Genomic DNA, 18,315 nt, shown 5'->3' with positions numbered 1-18,315 from the left:
CACATCCAACCACAAACATCAGCTTGCTATCAGCATTCTTCTCAGAGCGAGCCTCTGAGTAAAACCAAAACACGGAGCTCTTCTAGCTGTTAAAAAAAAGAAGAGCTAACACTGTCCCAGCTAAAACTGGAACAATAATGTAAATCCAGTCTTTAACGTTCCAAACCGGAGCAGCTAACACAGCACTGTATCTCTCTCAACTGCAGCTTGGTTACAGTTTCCTTATGAGCAATTTCTAGAAATGGAAATGAGAAGGCTCTCTTATCTGTGAATTACAATGACAAAACCTCAAAATTAAAGTTAAGAGTATTAACGATGAGCTGTCCCACAGCTTTCTGCAAGGAGAACATCTAAGCTCTGTCACTGACTGCAGTGACCGGGAGCTTGCTGCAGTATCATTACGTATTCTCTTATACGGCCACTCTCCACTATAGGATGCACTCTGTGCTTCAGCTATTCAGTTCCCCCGGATTTATGCTTTTCTGCATGCTGACCCACTCTCTCTCTCGTTCTTCATGAAAAGATTCAGGAAGATTTATGCCTCATGCTGGCAGACTGTGCTATTCTGGGAATCAGGAACACAGAAATTCTACTCCTTAGAGGCTCAAAAAGGGTTAATTCACTCCACCATCTGTATAGTATGAGAACAATGTAGAATACTCTATTCATGTTATGTTGAATCTTGATGCGCAGAAGATGTAAACTGCTTAGTATCACTTCTGCTTTTAGCTCCTAGGAGGAAATCAGCAAGTAAAAACTAATCTAGACATAACATTAAATATTGATTAGATATTGATCCATATATACTCACAGGAATATACATGTAACGTCAACATTTGATGTATTTAACACAGAACCTGAAAGAAATATATTTTTTTCTTTTTGAAAGTTGGTTAGTTATTTCTCCTGCTTCCTATGCATTCTAGCCTCTACAGTTATTGCTGCAGGAAGACAGACAGGTCTGCTTTGCTTTGCAGTGATATATGAGTTTAATCACTTTTGCTTTATGAGTTTACTTACATAATTTTTATTCCATAAGGCATTGAAAACTCAAACCTGCTCCCACTGCAACACATACATACACATTTTATATATTCTACAGAAAATCTAATCTATTTGCCCAATATAGGATGCAGATAGACATGGTGACAACTGCTGAATCTTTCAGAACAGAATCAGAATGCTTGTTTGAAAATATCCCACTGTTGATTCCGCTGCTCCAGTTTCAAACGGTAGTCATTAAAAATCCAGTGTCTTCTAATAAATTGAGAAGAGTTTTTCACGTTTACCGTGTCAGTGCTCTGAATACCTAATGCCTCATCTCCTCATTTCAGCACCGAAGCGTGAATTTCTGCCTGCTAATTGTTATGCTAGGATTCGTTCTATAAGGACAAGAGAATAAAACATAAAATGAAACAAATCCCAGTTCTGTGTGAAAAATCAATTGCAAAATGTTTCTCAGAAATCCTTGTGCCATATAGGAATTAATATATTCCATTACAAAGGAGGCACCGGCAACACAATTGCTATGAATTTACTACAATTTCAACTGGTAAAATTGAAGCTAGGTAGTACTGATAGCTAGTGAGAAAACAGTAAATACAGTTTGGCCTTTTGCAGAAAGGAAACATGAAAGTGTAGCTGCTGAATACTCAAGTCACTTCTATTAAAATTCTTACTAAAACAAAATAGCCTTTCCACTACGCCATTCTATCTTCTTTAGGTGGCATGTTTGCTACTGGAGTTATTTCTCTAAAAGTCATGATAACAGACAATTTTAAATTAATCTCACCAAGTAAGACAGATATAAAACCAGAAAACTTTCATGTAAGGGACTGCCCAGAAAGCAGTAGACCTCAATCAATAGTTTCTATGCTAACCTATACTATCCAGGGAAGGACAAGGAAAACACAAAATTTTAGAAATTGATGTATTTTTGCTAGTTATTAAAAAAGCTGGCAAAGCTTTCCATTTCCTCTAGCTGCTATTTACTCTTCAAAGGTACCAGATACTTCTGTTCCAGGGTCTAAGACTGGCATAAAGAAACTGCATCAAAAACTACACTGCATGAGTGCAGACTTTCTTCCAATCTTTGCCCAGGCTGCGGTTTACACACACACATTCAGAAACACACATCTGAATCTGGAACACTTCTATTCCATAAGCTACATTAATGCATCCAGACCAGCTGAGCTGCAAGTCTTTCAGCAGTCTCTCTCTTGTCCTTACAGAATGAAAGGCAAGAAGGGATAATGCTGCTGCAAGATGATCTCAAAGGAAATAACACTCCAAAGAAAACTTTTCACCTTCTCCCCACTCTTCAGCAGAGCACAAACTATACAGATGTGCATCAGATGTCGAAGCCAAGTACCTAATGGATTCCGAACGCCACAGCCTGTATTTAGCTGAAATGAAGTGTTACCTACGTAGGTATTGCTAGCGATTCCAGTTGCTCAGAAATTATTTTCACAAACCCTTCCAACAAATTCCAGCAAGAATATTCAGGAGACACCTTGTAATTAGAAATACATACACATACAGAAAATTAACAGTTGCCCAAAGCACAGAGATCTAAAGAAAGCACCAGAAAGAATAAACTACAGTCTGTCAGCTCAAGTGGTAGATAAAAATAAACGGAAGACTTAATCTTTCAGATAAACTATAAATTTCAATCATAACCCATTTACAAACTCAAATACAGAAGTCTGAAAATAACTTGAGGCCTCAGACTATGAAAAAAGAAAAAAGGCAGTGGCTTCAAAACTGCTTTTTAGACTTTTATATATACTGTCACACGAGTCAGATGGCTTATTTCACAATTTCATTAACCTCAATCCAACCCAGTTGCATAGGTCAATGAAAAAGGGCAAATATCAGCTAATATTCCACACGAATAAATTAAGTCAAAGAGGTTCAAGTACAGCCAGCAGTTCAGGAGAGCAGGTAACATACTTTCTATCACTTGATGACTGAATCAGCTCTAACAGGGAACGACTAAAACATTCTCAAATAATACTTTTGCAGACTGTCAAACTACGGTGATATTCAGTAGGAACTGATTGCATTCACAAAATAACCACACCTAGCGTCCTTACCAGACATTTCAGCAACAAAAACAAGGATGAAATCGATACACTGAGGAGAGAAAGGAGGAAAGACTCTGTGCCCTCCTTATAGTCACATCTTTTTAAGTCTCAGGTAAGGCACAATTCAACACTGTGGCAGTAAGCTTTCTGTAGGTAAATGTGGGAAAAAATATCATGAATGTAGTGCATTTTAGCTTGATAGTGCCTGAAACGTGCTTCTGAAAGAAATTTCCTAGCTTCCCACAGTTCTTGGACTCCAGTTCCCAGCTGAGTGCACCAAACTCATGACGTTTTATATAAAAATTGATTTTAGATAATGAAGAACTAGAGAGAGTTAGAAATCAAGACTAAAGAAGCAATATTAAAAAAAAAGCTTCTTGTCCTAAGTTAGTATCTATTTCTTTTTTAACATACTTTGGGGAACCCTACAGGAAATGAACCATTGCAGTCCTCAATTCTCTTCCAAATTTCTACAGTAAACTAAAACAGCAGACAAACAGCCTCTACATTTATACTCTTGGCACGTATTTCTTTACAACCTATTTCCCTAAATTCTTCTGCCTGTACTAATTTATATTCAGCCTCTTCCTAATTTTGTTTTACAGTTTCTGTTTTATTATCCATCCTGGGAAGTCAGAGTTAAGACATGATTCATCAGGCTTATCAATCTTCAATGACATATCTGACATCTCTTTCTGCATCTTTACCAACAAAAGATCAGCTTCAGTTCTGCTTTCTACAATAGGAAGGTGACAGCTCAGTACACACACTCCTTTAACTTAAGTCCTCATATGAAAAAGAAATGATCAATCAGGATAGGAAAAATACTTCCGGCTGCATTTCCCTAATCTTTTAAAAATAAGCCTGAATATCCTCAGGAAATCAGCCATAATTTGTGGCATGAAAATTGACTACAGGTTTCCAATGACCAAAAAAAATACTTGTTGAAAAAAAGTGGGAGCATATCAGTTAAGAAGTGAGGGGAAAAAAAAAAAAAAAGCAAGCAGCCAAAGGACCTGACTGCAGAAGAAAGCAGATTTAACATTTCCTTCAGACAGGCAGGGCTTGCACAGAAGAGACTAAGAAATTAGAACTAGCCAATGACTGTGCTTTACTCCAGAACAGCAAACTGGATACTGATAGATAAAAGTGCCTGGGTCAGCATTAAGCGACATCTTGAGAAAGGAAACCTATGAAATCCTCAGCTTTTGAGACATAGTAACATTTACCCACTAACCGTAGATCATATCCTGTCTGGTGAAGTTCAAGCAGAAAGTAACTAAGGGGGGAAATATTCTCAAGTTATCTCTATTAGATGATCTCAAGATTGCAAAATCTGAAAGACATCCAACATACAGGTCTAGCTTGATTTTGAAAGATGGGTAACTGCAGTTTCCACTATGGATGCTCAGTGTTGCTGAAAATAGAGATTCTGATGTATAAAGAAAACCCAAACAAATAAAACAATTCCTTCTCCTCAAATAAACAACAACTCAATTAATGCAAGAAGTTTCCCTAGCTTCATTTTGAGGATACTTTTATTTGTTCAGAACATCAAGTCAACCATCAACTGAAAGCTAGAGACTCTCACTGAGAGGAAACCAGCAAACAAAAATACACTACTTTCTCAGAACGATGAATAATTCATATCTGATTTGCTTTGTCACCACTGGAAAGGAAAGCGGCGTGAATAAATACTCATTACTGAGGCACACAGTCATGCTGGATTGTCTCAGACAGTTACTGCTGTATGAAAACACAGCCCTAACTCCAAAGCCAGCGCTTAACTTCCCCCATTTGCCCATTCACATCAGTATCAGCTTGATTCACCAATAATTGACAGCTTTAAGAATTGTTTACGCATTATGAAACTCCTGCACCTTCTCAACTGAAAGGTTGTTGAAATATACTGAAGAATTTAAAACTGGTTTTATCATGAAATTCCTATCAAAATGGTTGAGAAATATGAAGTTAAATTCTTTTGTACCATATTCTGCTCCTTGGAATTCTTATTTGGAGGCACGTACCAACATTTCCATTCATACCCTTCATTTCACCACATCCATCCACAGTATCATTCTTTCTTAGCTCGTTTGCTTCTTCAACGTTCGGTTAAATTTTACTGTTATTTTCAGCTCCTACCTGTCTTTACCTTCATATCCTCCCACACTCTCCTGTCTATATACTCAGATTTATCTTTGAAACAGCAGTAGCTTTTGGCTTCGAATTTAATCTGCTGAAATCTTACATGTCACTTGAGAAACTCTATACAAATAATAAAGCACTATAATGAATTTAAACATGTTGCAAATGAGTTAGGAGAGTTGTTCCTTGTGGATCACAACATTTCAAACGTCATTTTTTAGTCCTTACTGCATTAAAAAGCCTAACATTACTTCTAATGTACAAGAGAAAGGTCCTGTCTGAAGCGCAGGCATTACATTGATCACAGTGACCTTAAAAATGCCACTACAAGTGGTGTACCTGACAAGAAGGGTCCAGATCCATCTTTCTTCTGAGGAATTTCTCCACATGTCCAATTGTTGCCTCCCCTGAAACACGCACAAACTTCTTTTCCAAAGGCTGCAAAGAATAAATGTAAGATTTTAAGACAATGTACGTTTTCAGTCATCATCCCTCATACACCCCAAACCCAAGTGAAAGCCCAATAACAGAGGGAGACAATCTACATTTTTACATCCTTGTCTGATCTACTTCCAGATTACCTCATAAAAAAGGGACTAAATACGTATTAAGACTCCAGGTTAAAACTTCCTGCCATTTAAAACAACATTTAAAAATAATCAACTACTGGTTTCAGTTCTATTTCACTACTGAAGTATTGCAGAATATTTGCTATTAACTCTGCATAGAAATTAGTATTACACAGCATTTTAAGAACCTCTCCCCCCCACAAGCATTTACTCATCAGAAGCACGTGAACTATTTCCTAAAGTTTCCTTATTTTCCCCAAATCAGGCTTGTGTACAAAACATGATTCAGATAATTAAACCATGTCATTTTGTAATGCAAAGAGCTGAAGTCTTTTAGCATTCCAGAAGCATTATGGCTTGGGCTGGAATAAACTTAATAGTCCATGAAATTCCAGAATCAATTAAAATATACTACTATGGAGAACACAAGGGCAAGACTAGTCTGAAATCTTTTTGTACCACTTCTAAATACTTTCACAGCAAGGACTGCAATGACAAGACATTTGTTATGCCAGCCTCAAAAATTTTAATGAGTTTTTCTTCTGCGGATAAAATTTTAAACAGCTGACTGGTGATACAGACAGCTAAGCAGAGGCACAAAGGCAGAGCAGATGACTGCATTCAGTGTGATAAATGGATTACCTTTTGTGTCAATTAATTGGATTTTTATGTTCACTTCTGAACAGCTGTGATTTACTATCCAAGTTCATCATATTCTTTCAATTTGAAAGAAGAGTCAGAGGGTCACAGACTAGCCTTGAATTCAATCATGAATTTAAATATGCATTCATGATAACTGTGGTTTTGGAATAATAGTTTGATTTATTCATGTACAAGAGCTTGAAATGCCAGTCAGACCTGATCTAGGGAAACCATGCTGCTGCAAGCTTGATTATGCTGAATTTATGCTTGCTACATGTATAAATCACAGTTTATGGCCATGGACTTTGTAACCTGTTCTTTTCTCCCTCAAATCCCACTTAAAAAAATCTTAATATATTAAGTTCAACATCTAGTTCAGAAAAATAAGACAGATAAACAAGCATTTGAGGACAGAGCAATGCTAAAAATGGATCACGGTATGTTTTGTCAGAAGTGGACATGAAAGAGGATTTGGAAGGTTGACGAGTAAACCTCTTGGTCATGAAGTGGAATAAAAAAGCATGAAGATACAAAGTGCAGCAGAGAAAATAAGGATAGAAAGGAAGAAAAGATACAGTGAAGCAGGGGTTTAGCATACAGCAAAGAATTTGAAAATGCTGTAGAAAAGTACCAGTTAAAAGATGCGGTATTTCTTAAAACACACAGATGACGGAAAAATGCACATAAGCTGAGTGGCGCTTTAGTCACTTAGATAGTAAGATTATTTGCAGCACAGAACTATTCACTGTGAGTACTGGTGGCCAGCCTTTCATCTTCAACATCCTCAGAACACTAGAGTTACAGTGAGCAGGAATATTTATGGCTTAAAAGGCAAAAAGCAAACTTACGCAAAAAAAAAAAATCCCTTTCCTGACTCACAAACACTCCTTAATGATGCTTCAGTCAAGTGTCTTTTTTTTAAAAGGCAAAACTACTTGCACTGGAATGGCATGTTTCAGACAAAATAAGTGTCTGACACAGATTTTAATATTACAACACGTTAAGTTAATAAAGTGGTTGAACTGCCCTACAGTCATTCTTGTGTGACCCAAAGTGAACAGGATAAAAAACAAAGCAGAAAGAAGGGTAAATATGAGACAGACTGGATGGGACGTGATACGAGGGCAAGAAGATGAAAAAAAATAGTGTGAAATGTAAGGGTAAAAAGAAGAAAAAGTGCTGGTAGGTGTGGGGGTATAAGAGATGAAGAGAATTGACTGCGGACATTTTCAGGAACGCTGCCCCTTTTTACAGATTAATTGTGTTTTACGAAACTATACTCACATTCTTATTTCTGTATTTGAAAGTTTGAAATTGCCTCCTAAGCTCTGCCATAACAAATATAACTGCTATTAAAAATAGTATGAACAACTGCAATCAAATCTAACAGTTCAGATTTGTGCCTGAAAATACATTGATAAGCAATCAACTCAGCTCAAAACATGAAGGAAATTAGTAAAATGGTACAATCAGGATAATTCATATTTAAGTTACTAACATGCTTTTTTCTCAGACTCCTCAACAGGAAAATTCTTCTGCTAACTGCACCAGTTAGGTGTCTCTTACATCCTATTATTCTGTGCCATTCCATGTTTTGAGTCCTACAATTCCAATATAATGAAAGATTAAATGAGTAATTTTTAATTACATCTCCTTCTTGCCCTTGAAAAGAGTCTTGTTTTCTAAATGTTCAGCCAAATAGTGAAATGACACACTCTGAGCATCTCTAACAACAGCATATGAAATCATGAAGGCAGCAAACAATGTGCAGTTCCTCTGTGAGGTTGTATTGAAGCAGCTCAGTAAAGAGATCTGTGCTGGAAGAAGTACAGCAAGGATTGGGAACACTATTTCTTGTTTAGCAGAACAGTCACTGTCCAAACAACAAACATTTCTAGTGAAGAGATGGAGAAAAGAATAAGCTTTCTGCTGGCTACGGAAGTGTATGGTGCCATCTAGTCAACTGTTTGTATTTTTGGAGCATATGTATAAGCATATTGCAATTTATCCTACAATTGCTATACCTCAGGCTGTGCTTCCTCTGAATAATCTATGCAAGCTTTCCAGTACAATTAGAGAATCTCCTTCAAAAAACAGTATATTAGGCAATGTCTACACCTTTGTTTAGGATTCCAATAAAAGCCATAGTAGTGCACCTTTTGGAGAGAGATGCAAGAATAAGAAGCTAGAATCACCTAGCTGAAATTTCATCAGTATCATTCCCATTCTCCCACCAAAACTTTAATTAGGTAACCACAGAAGCACTCTTGTCCTATTTTGTGATGCTATACAACAATAGATTTGAAAGTACACTGTAATCCAAAGTTGGTTGTTACTGTGCTGATGAAAGTTCAGGCTACGCTCAGTGTAAGAAAAACAAACTAAATTAAATACATTCAGGTTATACATATTTCTGAAGTAAATCATAAAAGAAAAATTCAAATCTCATCTGCACCTTAAAATTCCCTGTGCCTTCGTTAGCTCTGAAAAACAAGAGAAGAGTAAACACAGTCAATATTGCTAAAGTTAACATTTATTAACACCCCCAAGCTCTTTATTATAATAGTGACTTACTGAATTAGTAGTCTGGCATATCAAGCTTATTTTCTGAACCAGGCTCTTCCTTTCATTGAACTCTAATACATGAAATAACATTAGACTGCATTCATATATCTTTTTCTCCTACCTTTTATTTGTTACTCCATTTCTCTTGTGAATTCAGTTATTTATGACTTTAAGGTTTGTCTACACGAAATGGCAAAAAAAACAACACAGCCTAAAGCCATTTTTGAACACAACATAACACTAATTTTCGTAAGAGTAAGTTGTAATATTAATGCTGCTTAAACATCCATGCTTCATCATCCTTGATATTTGGAACTTTAACAGACAGTACCTAAGAAGCTGCTGACAGAACAGGTCCAACCACTGAAGAGACTTTCTGGGCCAGTTATTGGCCTTCCAGACTATTTACATCACAGGGTTGACGCTAATGCTATCTAGGAACTCAGGAAAACAGCAGGTGTTTCTCTGAAAGGTGAAATACACACTTAAGGTGGCAAATGACCAAATTCCCAGCTGGCTTCAACAGAGGTTCATTGCTTTGAGCAGTCTGAGCATGTGATCTAATACTGATGATTTGTACTCCACACCTCCATCTTGCAGTGCAATGTATAAACTTCTTGATTAATTAAGCCAAATTCATGACATTTCACTATGCTTGCATTGCATTAGTAGGCATGTACATAGAAGAAAAAATGCAGCATTTTCTTGCACCAGAGAGGGCAAAAATCAAACATCACTATAAATCAACTATACTTCTACTGATCATTTGATACAGCAAACAAACGTATTTGTCATGTTTGTGCAGACCACTCATTAGCATGGTACTTCAAGCAGTGTAATTGAGTATGTCCACCTATAAATACGTATCAGCTATCGGAGTTAAGTAAAACTATCATCAAATTCTCCCACTGAAACAAAATTTAACGTTACTAAGAAATATATAAAAGGTTTTCCACTACAGTGTCATTTTCTTTGATACAGTTCCACAGCCACAGGCAATGAGATAATATACTCTTAAGGACGCATACAGACAGACTTTGAAAGTAACAATTTCGGCTGGCTCGTCCAATCTATTCCAAGTTTTCTTTATCCAAAAGGTTTTCTTAATCTCTCATCATCAAAATCTTTGATTTTGACCACGGAAGAGGAAAACATATTAACCTTTAAAGATATAAAGTATGAAGAAGATAAAAGGTTAAAAAAGTCACAAATAAAATGCAAAGTAGATGCTGTTAAGCCATCGTTGGTTTCTTGTTAGAAAGTTTCTGTGCTTCCCTCCATATAAGTAATAAAACCACAGTGGACAGTTTCACACAGTATAGATGCGATTTGCACAATATTACCTGCTTTGCTGCCAACACTGGAAGGGAAGCTTCAAACAAAACTACCAGAAAAGCAAATACAACAACACAGACTCAAAAGTCATCTTGTTTCACAGATAGGCAGATACATGTTTACTAGTTTTGAAGTCTAAGTTGCCTGACATCTTCCTCTTGCTTTGAAAAAACACAGACATACCTGCTGAGAATCACAGAAGGGGGGAAGTAAGCAGGAGACTTTCACAGTGGAGACCTAAACCAAAGTACTCTCACTACAGTGAGTTCAAACTGTACCCAAGCCTGCAGTCAAGACAATCTAAGGAAGCTTTCCTACAGAGTCACCAAGTGTTGCAACCTGAAAAAGATATCCTTGGAACTTAAATCTAATTCCTGTTTTTTGAAGCCATTTTACAGTGAAATTATCGTTGAGAAAGATGCAGGACTCTTGGTATAAAAGCACACGGCTATGTCCCTTCAATCCATACGCTCCCTCTGCCACCTGCTGGGCCAGCACAGCATTGGCTGGTACCCATCATGGGTCCCAGAATGGGCATCCTTCAAACTCATATCTAGATGGTAACTTGATGAGATACAGTCACAGCCAAGGCAATAAAATAACGGCACGTACATTTCTAACCCAACATAAATGTAGGGTAAATAGCATTAGATTTACTCTTTTCTACTGAAATTTTAGTCAAAGTATTTTATCTTATGTCTGTGTAAATCCATTTAATCACATTTACCCAATGAGGTAAAAAGCATGCCTGAGCACCAGGTCACTAGGACCGTGTACTAATTACATCATGTGTTTTATAAGTTTAATGAAAAACTTTATTTAAATTAAGTTCAGCTGAACAGCTATATAATTTCCTCTCCTGTTCCAACACACGGCTCTTGGCTTTTTGACAATCCTGCTCTTAATGCATAAACATTAACTTTCTTGGTCACATTTTTCAACACATGAATTTATTTCCATACCATCCTACTCAGCAGAATGACAGTATAATACCTTGTTTAAAAAGAGGAACCTGAGACAGAGAGTGTTGAAAGGTAAACAAAAACTGCAGATGCCCAGTTTGAGACATCCAAGATTGAATTTGTCTGCAGAACACTTGATACTACAGTTTTAATCATTAATCCCACTGCTTTCAGCTGTGCTTGTGAGGATTCAGTCAGCACTTCTGCAAGTCAAGCATTCAGAAAACGAATGCTGAAATTAAGTCAGGCATCTGGATTTGCAAGGACATTCTACAGAACAGCCAGGGAATGCTCCCTAGAGGTTTAGCTTGATTATCTTCTCTTTTCTTCCTGCAATCCCATTTCTCATACATTTAAAAAAAATACAGAAGCCATGTGATGGGCAACACTTAAAAAAAGCAAACAAACAAGCAAACCCATACACCACAACCTACACCACGACCTACCTGACCAAAATTTACCCATGGGGGAAATTTGTTCTGCACTGAATAAAGTGAGACACAGAGGAAACACTGGACATAACACATGAGAAGACGAGGACATGATGTTGACAAAGGGTGAGGCTGAATCAAGATGGTAGGCTTTGCTGCCAGAACTTCCTAATTTCTGATGGCTTGACTTTACATCATTTGCATAATAGTTTGCTATGATTACATATGGGAATTCTCTGAACATTTTGTTCAACCAAAGTCAGGCCAAAAGCAGACACAATCTGGGTAGAGGGGAAAGAGCTGCAAAAGTCAAGCTGCTTCCCCCCCAACGATTGAGGTGCTGCACTATGTCATGAAAGCTTTCAGTACTTTCTCAATCATTAACATACAAATCTGCACATGGCCAAAGCAATACAGTTTCTCCTTCCTGTATTCCTGAAAACAACTGGATTTCCCCCCTCACAATCCACAGCTAAAGGCGACGCCTGATACAAAAGCTTCAGCATAATTAAAGTCTGGGAAACTGTCAGGCAAACTTAACAGTAGACCCCCACCTCTAACATCTATGGGAACACTGCTCTTGCTGCCCAGGTTGCAGTTGCAGACCCTGAGTTACATGAGCATGTTCTAACATAGTCAGCATTAATGGTATTGCCACCTATGGGATTAAGGAAGTGAAAGAGACAGGTATTTCATCAGTCAGTTTACTGAGACTGCACTACTTTTTAAAAAATAAAACAAACACATGTAAGTTTTAAAACTACACACTTAGGAAGCTATTTTCATATGAAGACACCTTACACATTTAAGTATCTGCATTATCTAGCTATGCATAGTTGGCTGTCACTATTGCACCGTAAGTCAAAAGCAGCTCCCTATCTGCTATTCGAGACGGAGGAAAGCACGTTCAATGACAACCAAGACCCAGGAATGGTCCAACACACACAAGCAGCACCCTCACATCAGCCACTGGCTCTTACGTTTGCCCACAACTCACCCAATGAACTCCAGAAGTATGGAGATGTCAAGTTCCGGTGGGATCCGGAACACAGAGCCCAGAACTTTTCGAGGTCTTCCTCTGCTAACCGGAACTGGCTGTGGGACAGCTAAAATATTCAAATAGCCAAAATGGAAACACAGCTTGAAATAAAAGCAGCATAAGATGCTAACATGCACCAAGCGAAACAGATGAGCTCATAAGGAAAACGTGCCCATGCAATTCATCCTATTTTTTACGACTAAATCAGCTCTTTATACATTTCATGCTATGTATCTGAACCAGCATTTTATTAGCTTTCAGCATGGCATCTCTCCAAAGAGCTGTTTAATTTGACAGTAAGACTAAAAATTGTTAGAATAATCCCCCTCATCTGTCAACAGACTTCAAAGTTCTTATTTTTACTTCTTTGTAATGTCTATTATTTATTAAGGGCCAGAAAATAAAGTTAACGCACATTTTATATATATTTCCTGGTTATAAGTAAAATATAATCTGTTTAACAAAACCCTTCCAACCATGATCTAAGTTTCAGTGCTGGCAGCACCATCCTCTATTTTTGTAATTTAAGATCTGTGAGAAGTCACAGTAATCAGACAACGAAGAATCCCGTATTTCCAATACCACATATTTTCTTCAGTTGTGAGCTAGTATTTCAAGGAAAGTCGTTAAGAATAAATGGGATAGTAAATCTTTCCTTAACAGTGTCTTTTAAAGTGATTACAGCTCACCTGGTTTGGGCACTTCTAATCCTCTTTCTTTATAGAAGTCATGCATTTGTTTTTTCTCTCCTGAAAAAAAAAAACACAATACAGAACAGATTGGAATGTTATTTCAGATGCTGAGAATATCCATATAGTTTCCAATGTTCAGAACAGTAAAACTTTTCCAAATTCTTAGAGACCTTCACCATCACTAGCATGCCATATAAGACTGGGACAATTAAGATATGCAGACTAAGAGTTTGTTAGTAAAAACTGGGAAGAAATCAGAGAAATTTGCCATATATCACACTGAAATAGCTGCAAAGACTAGTATCCTTCTGGCTGTCATGATTGTTTTTTATACTATCTATAGTCCATATATACCCACTAGATGTGTATACTTAACTCAGTCCATCCAAGCGGGCTGTGCAGATTCATTGGCTCCCAAAGTTCAAGGTAAATGACACGTGACAGTGAGGAAAAAAATAAACGTGGCAGTGAAAGAAAAAGAAAAGCCTTTGAGAGAATCAGTCTTAGCAACTATTTTTCAACTGAGGCAAGTGAACTTATCAGACAGAATGGTATTTTCTGTACTTACACAAAAATATGAGGCATGACTATGAAATACTATCTGAATGTTTATCTGCATACGGTGCCATCTGTGTTTCATGAGACAGGGTACACACCTCTATCCATAATAGCATCTAGCAGTCAGAAAGATGCCAGCTGGCACAGCTAATTCACTAAGATCTACACCACAAAACTATCTTAAAGAGCCCAGAGCAGAAACAGGGCTTTGAATTACTGTTTTCTGTTCGGTCTTTTCAATCTCCAGATGGCAATAAAATAAAGTAAGTTACTTACTTTCCTCCAAATTGACAACTAATTTATAGACTATATCTTGAAGTTGCCGGTCCAATCTATTAAAGAGGGAAAAAAAAGGAAGTGTCTTTGGTGCAATACAGAATGGTTTTCATTAAATTGTAACAGAGATACCAAATACACTGTTGAAATATGATGTACATAAAGAGAAGAGTGACAGAGCAGCAACTCCATATCTGTCTAAATTCATGTCCTGACAGCAGAGTTTCAACAGAAGAAGCCATGTAAAGTTAAAAGCACCATCTTCAAGAATTCATTAACAGTTCGAGAAACTAAAACTAAAATTTTAATTTAGTGAGTATACCATGCCAACAAAGCTTTTTCTAAAAGGAAATCAAAGCAAATAGTTAAGATCCCATAACACCTGTAACACTGAGCAAATGCATAAAAATGCCCAGGGTGGAATGTAACAAACCCTAGAAAGGGATACAACCTAGATAAAACAAGAAATTGAATATTTTTATCTTCACCATTGAGATGAAGCTTATGTAAACAAAGAACACAATGTGTTACTTGTAACTGTTCTTTCCTTTGAAATGGGAAAGTTCTACAAGTCTGTAAAACAAAACATTTAAAAAGCAAGCAGTAAAACTTGAAAAAAACCCACACCAAACCAAACTATAAAAATGGTATGAGTTTATTACCTGATATTATAAAGGGGCTGGGTCTGATGTACAACGATATTGCATTTTGGACATCTGTTGCTATAGTAGAAGTGCCTCACTATGCAGCTTTTACAAACTGTAAATAAAAGAAACCCCATAAAAGTCACATGTTCACTATACAATACCATCTGTTTACGCAAAAGGAGCAATTGCACCCAGACTTCTCAAATAAAATTAGTCAGAGACAAAATGAAAATAGTCTTTCAACTTTCAAACTCGAGTAAACAGCAGCCCTCTGCCTGTACCAGATACAACACTCCTGAGTATCCAGTTAGGATTATTCCTATGAGAAAACCTGCTTCAACTGATGCAACAGTAGATGTTCAATATGGTAACTGCGTTACCCAGAATGAGAGTACAGCTAAGGCAACAGAATACTGACCGCTGCAGACAGGTTTGCTGAAAACCATCCTACAAACACTTTCAGTAGAAAAACCAAGGTAATAAACTACAGTTCTGCCACTTTTGTTGCATTTTACGTGTACTTTACAAATCTGGAAGGAAAGCTAATCAGTGGGAATATCTAGAATGAATAGTTTACGGAGCTGATTTGATACTTAGTATCAGCCTGAACACATCAAAATTTTCTGTAACATTTACAAGGAAAATTCTAAGAGATGACCACAGTTGCACTTGCAATATTTTGCTGTCCTTACTAACAGTTGTGTATTTTCCTAAATTACAAACTGCACTGAATATTAAATGGTACCTATAAAACTAGTAAGCAGTACCCTATAAAAAGAAAAAAAAAAACACACAAACAAAAGAGAGAAAGAGAAAAAAAAAGTTTTCCCACAATGTAGTGTTAGTGGCTGGAAGGACTAGGAAGTGGAGATTCTTGAATTCAGGTTGGAACATGGGTGTGGCTGAAAGTCAGCTTCACAGAAAGTGTTTTATTAGCTTTGAGAGAAAATAGTTCTGTTAGCAAAATAAAATGTTAACATAACATAAGGACAGAGGAGAAAAATAACAAGAATACTGAAATTGGTTTTTTATTATCCATCTATTTCTATTCATAAGGTTACAGATTAACTGTTCCACGGGTGCATGTAACTGTTTCTGTATCTGAACTGCTATTTCCACACAGCTGCTGAGTTTTGTGCACTTTGAAGCTTATTAGCAACAGTTTAGGAAACTCTCTAGTCCATTATGAGCAGGGCCATTCAACTTTCTTTCCTCAGTTATATACTCAAATTCCTAGGGCCTACTTAAAAACAAACAAAAAAAAAGTATGTAATAGTACTCTGTTTTATTTGGGCTTTATCTTTCCCTACATCTTCCTCCCTCTTAATCGGGGAAACGAAGCTGACTTCATGATTGATTTATTTCATGATTTTCTGATGCTTAAAACATCCACAAATACATTTTCCTTAAGGAACAGAACACACACAACACATATTCATGTCAAACAGAGGATTATCTTTGTCAAGTCAGAATATCTCAACAGCCGATTTTTGTTTGAATTTGCAACTAAACTTTTAGAATGACAATACTGATACTTACAGGTGTGCAGGCATTCTGTAATAGTTGTAGCATCAATAAAGTAACCTTTGCAGATGGAACACAGGATGTAAGGGGTCAACTCTGCGAGGTTTATCATACGCTACAATCAAAGACAGTTTGTAAGAGTTTAAATACACAGGCTAAGCCATGAAATTTCCTGATCGCAGCTTCCAAAATATCACAGCCTCAAATCATGAAAAAAAAATCTGGATCAACATGCTACAGAAACAGATCTCTCCAAGAGGTCAATTGTTCCTCTTTTCTAAAGACTTTCATCTAGCCTTCTAAATTGATCTTTTTGTGAATGCAACCCAATTTGTTTCATGAATTTCATATTTGAAAGGCAAACTAAAACCAATCCTTTCGGGAAAAGTTCTTTTAGATAAACTCTTGAACAGAATACCAAATAATCAGCAAGCTTTAAATGGATACTGGTAGCAAACAATGTAATTCTTTGAAAAATGCTCAGCAAGCGTGCTGAAGTCCTCCATCAAGATATTTAAATAGTGCTGCCTCTTTTTCTACACGCAGGAAGGGATTATGTAAACACCTATGGAAGCAAAGACTGCAATTTCACTGCTGTCTGTGAAACACATTTGTCAGGAATCCATACAAGCAGTTTCACAACGATTTTCCTGTTGAAAGCCTACTACTTCAAAACCCAACATATTTCTTCTAAAGCAGCGATCTGAGATCTGTCCAAAAAAGGTAATACATTAGATTTTTACGTTCTGTTTCCTCTCGCCTCGAAGCCAGACTAAAGGGCTTTCTTTCCTTCAATGACACCGTCCATTTCGCCCACGTGCCGCCGTTTACCACCCCCTCAGTCACGCCGAGAGTTTGTCTGGGAGGGCTGCGTTTAAACGGGGCAGGCAAGACGAACGTGGGCAATAACAAAACGCCCGCTACCGTAAGGCTCAGCGCCGAAGCGGGGGCTCGGCTTTGCACTCGCAAGCTTTCAGGAGTCCCCAAAAGCCCGTGAGCTGGAGCCCACCGCTTAACGGGACGCGTCTGAAAACCGAGGGCTCCCGCCGACGCCGGGCCGCCCCCGAGGACGCTGCGTTTCACACCCGTCAGCCGCCCCGCCGCCTCGCGTGCGCCTCACGCTCGCACCCCGCCCTCTCCTCGCGGCTGCCCCGCCGCGCCCCGCTCCGCGCCGGAGCCCGCCGGCCGCTGCCGCCCCGCCGCGGGCCCCCCCGGCAGCGGCGGCGGCGGGAGGCGCGCGCCCCCGCCTCGAGCCGCACGCGCCCCCCCGGCGGCGCGGGGCACGCCGGGACCGGGGCCTGGCGCGCGACCGAGCGGTTGAGACGGTGGCGACCGGTGCGTGCCCTCCCTCGCCTTAGAGCGCGTTCCCCGCCCGCCTGCTGCTGCTACCTCCCGGTCGTCGTCCGAGTCGAGCTCCCCGTCGTCCGTCCCGAACTGAGCCCCGGGGTCCCCTTCGAGCTCCTCTTCCTCCATCTCCTCTTCGTCGTCGTCTTCGTCGTCGTCTTCATCGCCGCTGGACTCCGAGCGGCTCCGCTCGAACTCGAAAGGGAGGGAGCGCGACCCCGAGCAGCTGGGAGCTCCCTCCAGCTCCGGGTCCTCCTCAGCCGGTCCTGCTGCTGCTGCTCCATCCCCGTCCGACAGCCCCGAGACCACAGGGCCAACGTCCACCTCCATGTCCATGGCTCGAGGTGGGGGGCGGAGACCGGGGCGAACGCGGGACCATCTGCTGGCCGCCCGCGGGGAGCGGCGGGAGCGGTAGTCCGCCAGGGCAGGACACGTAGGGCGCATGCACCCTAGCGGCCCGGCGTATGATGGGAGTTGTAGTTCTAATGGTCACGGTGCCG

The 18,315-nt window shown here is 39.0% G+C and overlaps 1 protein-coding gene across 2 annotated transcripts in view; it reads right to left on the bottom strand.

Annotated features, from left to right (window-relative positions):
• PCGF6 (polycomb group ring finger 6) overlaps positions 1-18,166 on the bottom strand; it is a 28,236-nt gene extending 10,070 nt beyond the window's left edge. The window contains exons 1-8 of one of the 2 annotated variants that reach the window (XM_086616942.1): positions 17,861-18,166; positions 16,487-16,586; positions 14,963-15,059; positions 14,301-14,356; positions 13,464-13,523; positions 12,733-12,841; positions 8,898-8,925; positions 5,571-5,669 (exon numbers count right to left, since the gene is read on the bottom strand). In XM_086616942.1, the coding sequence (XP_086473068.1) occupies positions 5,571-5,669; positions 8,898-8,925; positions 12,733-12,841; positions 13,464-13,523; positions 14,301-14,356; positions 14,963-15,059; positions 16,487-16,586; positions 17,861-18,151 (840 nt within the window). In that variant the 5' untranslated portion in view covers positions 18,152-18,166. The remainder of the gene's footprint in view (positions 1-5,570; positions 5,670-8,897; positions 8,926-12,732; positions 12,842-13,463; positions 13,524-14,300; positions 14,357-14,962; positions 15,060-16,486; positions 16,587-17,860) is intronic. The other variant, XM_086616941.1, reaches the window with a different exon arrangement.
• Positions 18,167-18,315: the final 149 nt, after the last annotated feature.

Source organism: Tauraco erythrolophus, chromosome 9 (genome assembly GCF_009769465.1).
Source record: "Tauraco erythrolophus isolate bTauEry1 chromosome 9, bTauEry1.pri, whole genome shotgun sequence".
Classification (NCBI taxonomy): domain Eukaryota; kingdom Metazoa; phylum Chordata; class Aves; order Musophagiformes; family Musophagidae; genus Tauraco; species Tauraco erythrolophus.
Note: the sequence above shows the minus strand (reverse complement) of the source record. Positions and strands in the feature narration are given on the sequence as shown.